This window comes from Chinchilla lanigera, unplaced genomic scaffold (genome assembly GCF_000276665.1).
Source record: "Chinchilla lanigera isolate Chin_1 unplaced genomic scaffold, ChiLan1.0 scaffold00026, whole genome shotgun sequence".
NCBI lineage: Eukaryota > Metazoa > Chordata > Mammalia > Rodentia > Chinchillidae > Chinchilla > Chinchilla lanigera.
Window position 1 is genome coordinate 14153997 of NW_004955427.1, and position 12311 is coordinate 14166307.

At 37.9% G+C, this 12311-nt stretch overlaps 1 protein-coding gene across 1 annotated transcript in view; it reads left to right on the plus strand.

Moving 5' to 3' along the window:
- The window catches only part of Qtrtd1 (queuine tRNA-ribosyltransferase domain containing 1), a 30379-nt gene that overhangs the window by 14973 nt on the left and 3095 nt on the right, over positions 1-12311 (plus strand). Inside the window, exons 6-7 of the mRNA XM_005386411.2 lie at positions 3103-3302; positions 10966-11117. Coding sequence (XP_005386468.1) covers positions 3103-3302; positions 10966-11117 — 352 coding nt within the window. The remainder of the gene's footprint in view (positions 1-3102; positions 3303-10965; positions 11118-12311) is intronic.

Sequence of the window (12311 nt, forward strand, 5' to 3'; positions counted from 1 at the left end):
AGTTATCATTCTACATAAAATTTCGAATATCTGCAGTAGAAGTCCACCCAGGGACCTTGCTGTGGGTCTGGACATTATTTTGAATGCTGTGGGTCTGTAGTCTTGGCTTGCTAACAATTGCTTTGGACCAGTTATTATCTTCGTATGACCAGTAGCATTTAGAAAATAGACAGCAGGGCAAGAAGTGTGATAAAGACGATTATTAGAAAAGGCAGATAAGCCTCTGTGTTGTAGTAATCAGCCGTAGCCTTTGACAGTACTTCTGTGTATTAGTCCAATGATAGGGTTCCTCTCTGCATCCCTTATGCTTACACTGTTATCTTGATAGGACCATTATTAGTGCCCCTCTTTGTATATTATGTTCCATTTTAGACAATAAATTATATGAGCATACTGATCACATCCATGAAAGGGAGTTTCCCAAGTAGGGCTGTACTAGTCTTGTGAAGGGGCAGGCCTGTGTAATTGTCTCTATATTTGAATGCCTATCTTTCCCTTTTTCTGTGACCCCCTTTCTCATTTTATTTGCTGGATTTTCTTATTTTGAATGCTCTTCAATATAGAAGCTCCACAAGGTTATTTTTGGCTTTCTTGTGTTTCTGCATGAATTCCCTAGGTCACGGATGACAAATGGATTTTATCCAAGGTGCTTGGAGCCCTGTCTAGGCTCTATAAGCCATATCTGCCCTGGAAGCAGGAGATGGCATTTTGCCAAGTGTCTTCTGCTCCAGCCTGGGCCATTTCATTTGTATCAGCATATCCATAACTTAAGCTTCGTGTAGTCTGTGATTGAATTAAAGTTGTCATTTGTGCAGCCCACTGATACCTCAGAGTTAGCATGCACAAAATGGAATCCTCACAGTGCCTCATCCTCCACTGTTTTCTACGATTGTTTCCTATCTTTGCTCATATTACAAATCTCCCCGGATTTCCAAAGCAGAAACCAGTATTCATTCACTCTAGAATTTATCCTCATCCTCCACTGAGAAAACTAGTCTGTCAAGCTATGTCAGGCCTACTTCCTGATATGACTGCACATTTTATCTTTCCTCCTCTTCTCACTGCCACTGCCTTAGTCCAGGCCATGTCTTCTTAGTAAAGTTGCATCCCACCTCAACCTTAAATTATTCACTGTACTGCAGCCAACATGTTTTTTTCCAGATAAATAGTCTGATTGTGTTTCTCTTGTTTAAATTGGAGAAGTTTCATCTTCACAGTGTTCCAGATTTCCTTACCATCTCTTTCCCCAGAAAGCCACTGTTGATTGGTGTAAAAGCCTTACTTTTTGCAGTTTTATACATATAGTTAATACTATATGTATACTATATGTGTTTATTAACTATACTATAGTATAGTTAAGATTATATACTATATGTGTGACTGTTTTACATAAATACAGCATATGTTCAGCAATTTGCTTATTTTTGATTAACAATGTCCTGAGACTTTTCCCCTGTGAATGTATATATTACTCTATCTACTGCATTCTTTTTAAAATAGCTGCATAGGGAGCCATACTATAAATATGTCATAGTTTATTTAAGCCTTTTTACTCTGTTAATGGATATTTAGATTGGTTTTAGTTTTCATTATGCTGAACATCTTTGTAAATATATCTTGGTGCAATGAACGAGTATATTGGTAGGAGAGATTGTTAGAAATGTAATTTCAGAACCCAAAGATAAAAGCATTGACATTTTGATAAGTGTTACCTACCAGCCCTCCTAAGAAGCTCAACTAATTTTTACTTTCTCTAGTTATGAGGACTTGTAAGCGCCCTTTCCCTTTTACTTTAACCTCAATTATATTATCTACGTTTTATCTTTTTGCTTATTATGATGGGCAAAAATGGTATCTCATTGTTTCTCATTTGCATTTCCTTACTGGTGAGGTTTAATAGTTCTCTATATATGGATAGGGCATTCACATTTATTTTTCTGAATGTCATTTTCACATAGTCTACCTAGATTTATCTAAGGTTGCCATTTCCTTAGAGGATTTGTTGTAGCTCTTTCTATTGTGTAGATATCTGTTAGTTCCCCCAAAAAGTAAGTCCTTTTTTGCCTTTGTTATGGCACATTTCATTAGAGAACTTTAATATCCTTTTTGGTTTGTGTGTTTGGTTTTTTGAGGTGAGGTCTTACTATGTAGTTCAAGTTGGCCTTGGACTCACAGAGATCCTTCTGCCTTGTCCTCCTGAGTGCTGAGATTACAGGTGTGTACCACCATACCTGGCTAGTTGTAATGTTTTTATACTCAAACATGTCCACCACTTCTCATAAGCTTTAGCTTGCTTATGAAGGCCTTCATTAACTCAAGATTTTAAAAATATTTAGTTCATTCTTCAAATACTTATATAACTATATTTTTATTAGGTATTTATATATTATATATTATTTATAGTATAACCTATAATATATATTATATATAATATATAATAATATATATATTTATTAGGTATTAATCCAATCAAGATGGTATGTAATAGTCATCTTCATTTTATTTTTTTTCCAAATGGATAATGTGTTGTCTTGACTAAATTTTCTAATTTCTTTTCCTTCCTTCCTTCTTCCCTCCCTCCCTTTTTTTTTTAAGATGGGTTCTTACTGTGTTGCCCATGCTACTCTTGAACTCCTGAATTTAAGCAACACCTGCCTCCACCCTCAGCCTTATAGATAGCTGTGACTGCTAGCCTGTCCCACCATACCTGGCTGGACCAAACAATTCCTAAATTCCTAAAGCTGTCTGTAGCTGAGACTTGAAGGTAGCCTAAAGCAGGCCTGAATAGTCCTTTGAACAAATGAAAACTCTTCCTTTTGTCTTTTTCCTCTTTTACCTACTCAGTGTACTTTTTATGTATTCTGAAATAGAACATAGTGGCATATTTTGATAGCCTGCTTTTCCTCAGCCTTTTCTCACCTATTTGGAGTTTTTCGTGGTACATTCCCAGGGTTCTTTGGGGTAGGAGTATACCATCTCTGCTTCATCTATGCAGCTTCATTCAGATCTCTTCTGTCCATTGACTTCTGTGTAAGGTTTGTGTGAACAAAGCTCTCAGCGACTGAAAGTGGTTAAGAGCATTCAATTCCTTTTCCCCCTCAGGTCCTTCAGAAAAGCACGATCATTGGAGTGATTGAAGGTGGAGATGTGATGGAGGAACGGCTGAGGTCGGCTCGAGAGACAGCTAAGCGGCCTGTTGGTGGCTTCCTCCTGGATGGCTTTCAAGGGAATCCAGCAACCCTGGAGACCAGGCTGCAGTTGCTTTCATCAGTCACTGCGGAGCTGCCTGAGGACAAACCAAGGCTAGTGTTGGGCTGGGGTGCAGGCTGACCTTGTGGGTGCAGGCCAGGCATGTTCAGCCGACGTGCAGGGTACAGTCTGTGTATGAGTGTGCCTTCTGTTCTGTTACGTCCTTTCTGTCCTTCCTCAGCAGACTGTGGGGGAAGTTTCCATCTAGGCTGACGCAGAATGCAGAGCAGAGGAGAACTGCCGTGTGTATTCATTTGTCCTTCATAAGAGAGGACAAACATTATGCTATTTTCTTTCATGCCAAGTACAATGTTTTTTATTCATGATAACATAGTACCTGGCAGCAAGTATGAAATCATATGTTGTTCTAGTTTAAATCAAGGAAAGATGAGAACCTAGTGGAATGAGGATTATTCTACTAATAAGAACGTTTAAGAAGTCCTTGGATTGGAGACAGGTAGTGAAATTGAGGAGACTAGCAACACTGCTAGGTTGGTTCTTAGATTTCCATAAATTGCAGGATTCACCATGTACTGGTGAGAAGAGATCATCTAAAGATTCAAGGTACAAATTCTGAGCTTCTGAGTGCAGTTGATGTCTTACTAAGCTAGTGTTTTCTTTTTTTCTTTTATTTTGAAGAGAAAAAACACTTGAAAATCAGATAACAGGAAGGTAGCAGTGGTTAATACATTGTTTATTGTTATCTTTAAATTAGTTACTCAGAGTACAAGGTATTGGCATTCAATTGTCCAGACACTGTTAGCACAAATCTTTCTTTTCAATGAAGTAAGAGAAATCGATAGTATAACTATCTTAACTATCTTGTGTATACATTTTTTCTCTTTTTTTTGCTTTTCCCTTCCTCCTTTTCTCCATTCCCCTGTCCCAGTTTTCTTTTTGAAGTTTCTTCCCATTTTACAATATCTGTTGTACACTTTGGATCTTCTTATTTACTCTTTCAGCTTCTCACACTAGGGAGACAATACGATGTTTACACATGTGTGTCTGGTTTATTTCACTTATGAGTATGGTCACAAGTTGCATCCATTTACCCTATAAAAGTTTTCAGTTTATCCTTTTTGGCAAGTAGTACTCCACTGTATAAAGAAACTACATCTTTTTATCCATTCCTAGGCTGAAGGGCATTTGGGTTGTTTCCAAGATCTAATTATTACAAATTGTACTACTGTTGATATGGGTACACATATGTTGCTGTGGAACAATGTTTTTAATTCTTCTGGGAGGATACCTAGAAGAGGAGTACGTGGGTCAAATGGGACCTCCAATCCTAGTTTTTTGGAGAATCTCCACATTGATTTCCACAGTGGCTGCACCAGTATATACTCCCATCAACAGTGGAGAAGGGTTCCTTTTTCCCCACAGCCTCTCCAGCATTTGTTATTGGTTGATTTCTTGATAATAGCCATTCTTTCTGGGGTGAGATGGAATCTTTGTGTTGTTTTAATTTGTATCTCTCGAATGACCAATGATGTTGAACATTGTTTTGTATATTTATTTGCTGTTTGTATTTCCTCATCTGACAAGTGTCTATTTATCTCAGATGCCCATTTGTGGATTGGGTTTTAAATTTGGGAGTTCTGATTTTTCTGAGTTCTTTATATGTTCTTGATAGTAATCCTTTGTCTGAAGAACAGTTGGCAAACAATTTTTCCTATCTTGTGCATTTTCTCTTCACTCTGTTGGTGGTTGTGCAAAAGCTTTTTAAGAAGATGAGATCCCAGTTGTTGATTTTATGTAATAATTCCTTTGCGATCTGGGTTTTATTCATAAAATCTTTGCCTACCACAATGTCTTCAAGAGTTTTACTTATTTTATCTTCTAGTAGATTTAATGTTTCTGTTTTAATATTTAGATCTTTGATCCATTTCAAATTTAGTTTAGTGCGTGGTGAAAGATACGGGTCCGGTTTTAATCTTCAGCATGTTCAGAGACAATTTTCCCAGCACCATTTATTAAAGCGGCTATCTTTCTTCTGGTGAATGTGTTTGGCACCTTTGTGAAAGATAAGGTGGCTGAGTATGTCTGGAGTTGTTTCTATGTCATTTACTCTGTTTCACTGATCTTTAAGTCTGTTTTGTTGGTTTTTTTTTTTTTTTTTTTTTTTACCAGTATCATGCTCTTTTTATCATAGTAGCTCTATAGTATAATTTCAAGTCAGGGATTGTGATGTCCCCTGCTTTACTTTTGTTGCCCAGAATTGCCTTTGCTAGTCTATGTTTTTTCTGGTTCCAAATGAATTTTAAGATTGTTTTCTTTCCGTGAGATACACCACTGGAATTTTGATTGGACTTGCATTAAATCTGTGTAACAGTTTTGAAAGTATGGCCTTTTTCACTGTATTGGTTCTTCCTACCCAAGAGCAAGGGATATTTTTCCATTTTCTGATACCCTCTTCAATTTCCTTTTTCAGAGTAGTGTAGTTTTCAGTGTAGCATCCTTTTACATCCTTTGTTAGATTGAGTCCTAGGTATTTCTTTGTCCTTGGATGCTATTGTGAAAGGTGTTGTTCTGATTTTTCTTTCAATGAGTTTGTTATTTGTGTTCAGGAATGCTAGGTACCTTGACTTTTTTTTTTTTTTGGGGGGGGGGGTAGTACTGGGGATTGAACTCAGGGCCTTGTGTGTGCTAGGGAGGCACTCTACCACTGAGCCACATCCCCAGCCCCAGGAATGCTAATTTTTGAATGTTGACTTTGTATCCAACTGCACTACTGAATTTGCTTATTAAATCTAGCAGTTTTTTAGTGGTGTTTTTGAGGTCTTCTAGGTAGAGTATCATGTCTTCTGCAAATAATGATAATTTAACTTCTTCCTGTCCTACCCTTATTCCTTTTATTTCTTTCTCTTGTCTAATTGTTTGGCTAGAGTTTCTAGGACTATGTTGAATAAGAGTGGAGACAGTGGACATCCTTGTCTTGTTCCTAATTTTAGAGTGAAAGCTTTCAGCTTTTGACCATTTAGTATGATGTTGGCTATTGGTTTGTATAGATGGCTTTTATCAGATTAAGATAAAGACCATCTATTCCAATTTTCTGTAGGGTTTTTTTTTTTATCATGAATGGGTGCTGGACTTTGTCAAAAGCTTTTTCTGCATCTATTGAGATGATCATACAATTTTTGTCCCTGGCTCTGTTAATATGGTGTATTACATTAATTGATTTGCATATGTTGAACCACCCCTACCTTCCTGGGATGAATCCTACTTGGTCATGCTGTATAATCTTCTTGATGATTTGCTGCATGTTGTTTGCCAGTATCTTATGGAGGATTTTTGCATTTATGTTCATTAGGAAGATTGGCTTGTATAGCTCTTTCTTAGTTGGGTCCTTCTCCAGTTTTGATATCAGGGTAATGCTTGCTTCCAGGAATGAATTTGGGAGCATTGCTTCCCTTTCAATTTCATTAAAGAGTTTGAGAAGCAGTGGTGTTAAGTCTTCTGTAAATTTCTTGTAGAATTCAGCAATGAATCTGTCAGGCCCTGGGCTTTTTTTTGTAGGTAGGTTTTTTATTACATCTTTGATTTCATTCATCGTTACTAGTTTATTTAAGATTTTTATATTGTATTGATTCAACTTTAATAATCCATAGTATCAAGGAATCTGTCCATTTTTTTTTTTTTTTAAGTTTCCAGTGCATTAATTTCTGCTCTGATCTTTATAGTTTCCGCCCCTCATATGAGCTTTTGGCTGAGCCTGGTCCTCTTTTTAGAAGTTTGAGGTTCACCATTAAGGTGTTTATTTATGCTTGGAATCCATGAAGAAGCAGGAGATAGCACAAATCATATTAAAAAAAACTGTTCACAGATGTTACAGCCAAAAACTTTCATGGTAGAGAAAAAGAATTTGACATACAAATAAGTGAGACATGTAGAACTCCAATTGGCCACAATCAAAAAAAAATCTACAGCCAGGCATATTATAATCAAGATTCCAGAAATTCAACACAAGAATAGAATCCTAAAAGCTGTTAGAATGCCAGGGTACAGCTCAGCGGTGAAGCACGTGCTTTGCAAGTGTGAGGTCATGAATTCAATTCCTGCTACCCGCCCCCCCCCCAAAAAAAAATTAAATAAAAGCTGTTAGAGAAAAGAAACAAATCACCTATTAAGGAAAGCTGATCAAAATCACAGCTGACTTCTCAGCACAGACCCTCAAGTCAGGGAGAGCTTGGCGTGAAGTATTTCAAGTTCTAAAGGAAAACAGTTTTCAACCCAGATTGATGTACCCCACAAAACTATCTTTCAAAACTGATGAAGAAATAAGATACTTCCATGACAAAATGGAATAGCTACCCCAGGGTGGCTATTTTTCTGGGTTCCTGTCACATGGAGTATTGTATTCCATCTTTTGACTTTTAGTCTATGAATTTCTTTTCAGTGAGAAGTTGCTGCTTTTTTGGTCCAACCCCTGTTTCTTTGGCATTGTGCCACAGTATTTTTTGTGACCCTTAGTCAGTCTCAGTCTTGGAATACCAGGAAGAACAGCTGTTGAGAACAATTGTGTCACTTTTGCCTTTGGTGGAACCATCAGCAATGACAATAGCATCAAACAGCCTAGAAAATGAGAAACTGAACTAACTATTAATTTGTCACCTTTAACCATATGAACTAGGTTTGTGGTTATATAACAAAATCTAAAACAAACCAGATTGATGTACCCCACAAAACCAGAAAATTATATGCAGTATACAAGTCCTTAATATGTCAATTTTGCCTTTGGGGGTTAAAATTTAAAACGGGTTAAAGAGAAAATAGAGAAGAGAAAGAGGAGATTAGAAGTAAGGCTGGAGGACAAAGGGAGATCACACTAACATTGGGGAAACTGGTGCAGAAGACTGGAGGGAAAGAAAGAAGGAAGAGATAAAAAGAACAGAACACAACCAAAACCACAAAGAGGCTAGAAATCACATTCACACTCATATAAAAATAAGATCAAACAATGAAGGAGGAAAAAAAAAACCCACAATAACAACAAAAACAAACAACAGAGAGAATAACAAAGAAAAAAGTCCACTTCTAGGTTTGTCTGTGCTGTCACAGGTAGGCAACATGTGGAGACAAAGCTCTGATCCAGTGTTGATTTATCCGTGCAAGCCAGCAGTCACTTTTTGGCGGGGTAGTGGATAATTTCAGCAAGCCTGCACCTTCTGGTTGAGACCACACTCATTTGGCCTGCAGCCCCCAGTACACCTTCCTTGGGCCTGAGCCCAGCTGGGTGCTGCTAGATGGAGTCAGCAGCTGCTCTGAGTTCTGAGCCCAGTCAGTCCCTCTCCAAGATGGCTCCCAGCCAGTTGCCCTCTCGCATGGGACAACTGAGCCCTCAGCACTCACCACCAGCTAGTGCAGTCCTTCACGTCAGCTGCTTCCCTCCACTGGTGCATCTCCCTGTGGAGGCCTCTGGGTTCACCAGCAGTCACTGTGTGTCCACAGGTTTGAGCTGCTCTGTTGCACAATGAGTCCCATCTCAGGGAGAAGGTGCTGCCAGCTACCTCCTTCTTCATTGTTGAAGTTTTTCTCTTCACTCACTCCATGGGCTTCAGTTCATGTTTCAGATCCTTCTTGGGTCCAAGGGACCTGCTTCCCTCCTTTTTGTCTTCCTCACATTCCTATATTCCAGCATCTGGATAGCAACTCTCAGAGAGGCTCTTTCTGTGCAGCTTACCACTCTGCCATCTTCAAAATGCCCCCTTCCGTTCCTTCTTTTTTCTTTTTCTTTCTTTCTTTCTTTCTTTCTTTCTTTCTTTCTTTTTCTTTTTTTTTTTCTCTCTTTCTCTCTTTCTTCTTCCCTCCCTTCCTTCCTTCCCCTGGGTGAATCTGGAGGTTATTATGTTAAGTTTAAAAACTCAGGCATAAAAAGACAATATTACATGATCTCACACATATAACAGATCTTAAAAAGTTGATCTCATAGAAGTCGAGTACAGTGGTGGCTATCAGAGCCTGGGACAATTGGAGAGATAGTGGGGTTAGAAGATGTTATTCAAAGACACATAATTACAGTTTGGAGGAAAATGCTCAACAGATCTATTGTTCAGCCTGGTGACCATAGTTAATGATGATATATTGTATGAAAAATGCAAAGAGAATGAATGTTAAATGTTCTCTCTATAGAAAAGACAATAATTTGAGATAATAATTTGTTAATTAACTAGATGTAGCCATTTTACGGGGTATATATACTTCTAAACACGTTACACATGACCAACTCATACAATTTGATTTGTCAGTTTAAAAAAAAGAGTGTAGTAGTCTTTTATCCCACCTGATGTAATATTTATACTGTTTCCCTGGAAGTATATTAGGAAGTTTGATAATGGGGTGCTGCTTTAGTCTCCTTACGAGCTATTGTAATTTTCATGTTTTTAAAAAGCCAGGTGTGACATACAGTAAAGCACACAAGTGGTAGATGAAGCTCAGTGAAATCTTACATGTGGATATACTTCTGTGAAGACCACCCAGAACAGGGTGTTTTTCCTCACCCCACCATCCTTTGTCCCTTGAATTCAACTGTTATTTTGTGTTCATTTCTCCCACTCCTGTGCCTGTGTCATTCTGGTACAGATAACAACTCAGCACGAGTATTTCTTGTCACTTTTCTGGACTTTTTTTATGTTAAGTGCTCACAGATGTCTGTTACTGAATGTGAAAGCTGGGATTGTTTTTCTGTCTGTGAGTGTGTGGGAATGCCAGCTTCAGTTGGAGAGGACTTCTAAAACATTACATGACTTGAAGGAAACTGTAGTCGGGAAAACTGGCATATATTTATGGGTTCTGCTTGTTTAATATTACATAAGCCTTTTTTTGAACTTCTTTTAGAAATCACAGAGTATGTAAGCTTTTCTCCTTTAGTTTATGGAAAGGGACTGTGGGTAGAAAAGCAAACATGAATAGTTCTGGGCAGCCAGCCTTGATCCCTACATCTTGTTTTCGTGGCAAATTCTGGTTGCGAATTATTAAAACTCCCAGAGTGCCTTACCTATTTACCTTTGAAAACACCACTTTATACCATTGTGCAGACTTTTTATTAGAGGAGAAGAGAGAGAAAAAAAGGCAACTGAATTCTTAGACTCGGTGGTCCGAGTTGAAATTCTAAGAGCAAGGATTGCTTATAAATGAACCTGTGAAGAATGGAGTAGACAGAATGTCTTTATTAAACCAATTATGAAAAATAATTATGAGCAAAATCCAGTTAAAATGAAGAAAGTATCTGAAGGAGAAAGTGTACAATTTTGCCCTAAAAAACCATCTGTTTAGTGTATAGATTGACCATGAAGTTCTATCTATAACTAGGGAGGTGTTCAGAAAGGATGAGAGTGGAAAGGAAACTTACAATTACTGAGCTTCTTTCTGAAGTTAGAAACTGTATTGTGTGCTTTCTAAAGTATCTCATTAATCCTCACAATGATTCTGTGGCGGTATTGTTGCTCTTGTTTTAAAATGAGAAAACTAAAGCTCAGAGATACTAAGAAATCTGCCCAAAACATAGCAGTTAAATAAATGGTGGAGCTAGGGTTCAAGCCCAGGTCTCTCTCCCTCACACCGTAAATTCTTCCCACCACACATTGCTGTCCACTGCCTGCTCCCCTCCTCCTGATTGGTGGTGTGCATTATTGTTGCTTTTCATTTCCTGATCGTTGGAAAGACTCTGACTTCATTCATGGCATTGTCCTCATGTCACTGTCCTTGTTACTTTTACAGGCTCATTTGTGGGGTTAGCCGCCCAGAAGAGGTGCTCGAGTGTATTGAAAGAGGAGTGGACATATTTGAGAGTTTTTTCCCTTATCTAGTGACAGAGCGGGGATGTGCCCTGACATTCAACTTTGATTACCAGCCGAATCCTGAAGAGACATGTAGGTCTTTGAAGTTAATCTCTGTTTTATCCTTAAGTTTCTTCTATTTCTTATTAATTTTGGCCCAAGTCACAAGACAAAAATATGTGCATATAAAGCCAGTCTTTTATAAAACTTTGTCTTAGTGTCTTATCTGTGTGCCCCATGTTGGCACATAAAACTAGGCACTTAATACTATAAATGCAGCTCATCAATATTAGGATGTGATTTTGTAGTGAGCAAAAACAAGACCTCTTCTGTTAGCAACCTGAAAGAAGAACAGAGTGCATTATGATGAAAATCTAAGAAGAGAAAGCCTTTGAACTGCTTTGTAAAGGTTAATTTGTTTTTTCACAGAAGAGTTTTTGTTTGCTGTTTGCAAATCCCATGCAATTAAATTACAGAGACTCACCATCATCTGATCCTTGTGTTGCTTTTCCTTTTTGGGGTTCTTTTACACACTGAGATGTGAGAACTGTTCTTCTCTGCTAATATTGCTTTGAAACACTGCCATTGTCTTTTATCATTTAGCTATTTAGAAGTCAAGGCAAGCAGTTTCAGAGTCTTAACACTCAGCTGGCAGTAAAAAGGACCCAGGACATAGGGTGTGAGCAGCAGTGCCTTGAAGCAGTTCTAGAAAGTGTGGCCACCCCATCCTGCCCTCTGGCTCTCACAGAGGGGCTTTCCTTTCTTGTTCCTGCATTCCTTTGAACTCTTCCTCAACCACTTCCAACCTTAAATTTGAATAGGGCCCTGGACCTCTTTAAAGGTTTTTATTCCCCACAGGTGATATAAATTTCATTCAGAAGATGTCACAGTGTTTTAAAGCAACTTAGGCATTCATCTAAATCAGGTTACTTCTGGAAATAAAATAAGTCAGGTTGATCAAGTTCTTATGCATAAGAGGTCAATTTTACTGTCCTTTTAGACAGACCAGAACATAATGTATGTGGATAGGCATGCCATTAACACTTTATACATTTTCATGACTTCATCTACAAACTAAATTATTTCCACCAGGACATGGATAACTGTTAGTCATTCAGTACCATGAATATGCAAAACTCTAAGAAGAACCTGATACTGAATTCTCTGTAATGAACAAGTTCCTTTTTGGCTAGAGAAAACCAGCTTTCTTCATGATTAGGACAACTGAAAAACTTGAACAATTTTATCAAAGAATTATTAATCATTTGTATGATGTATATGTATATG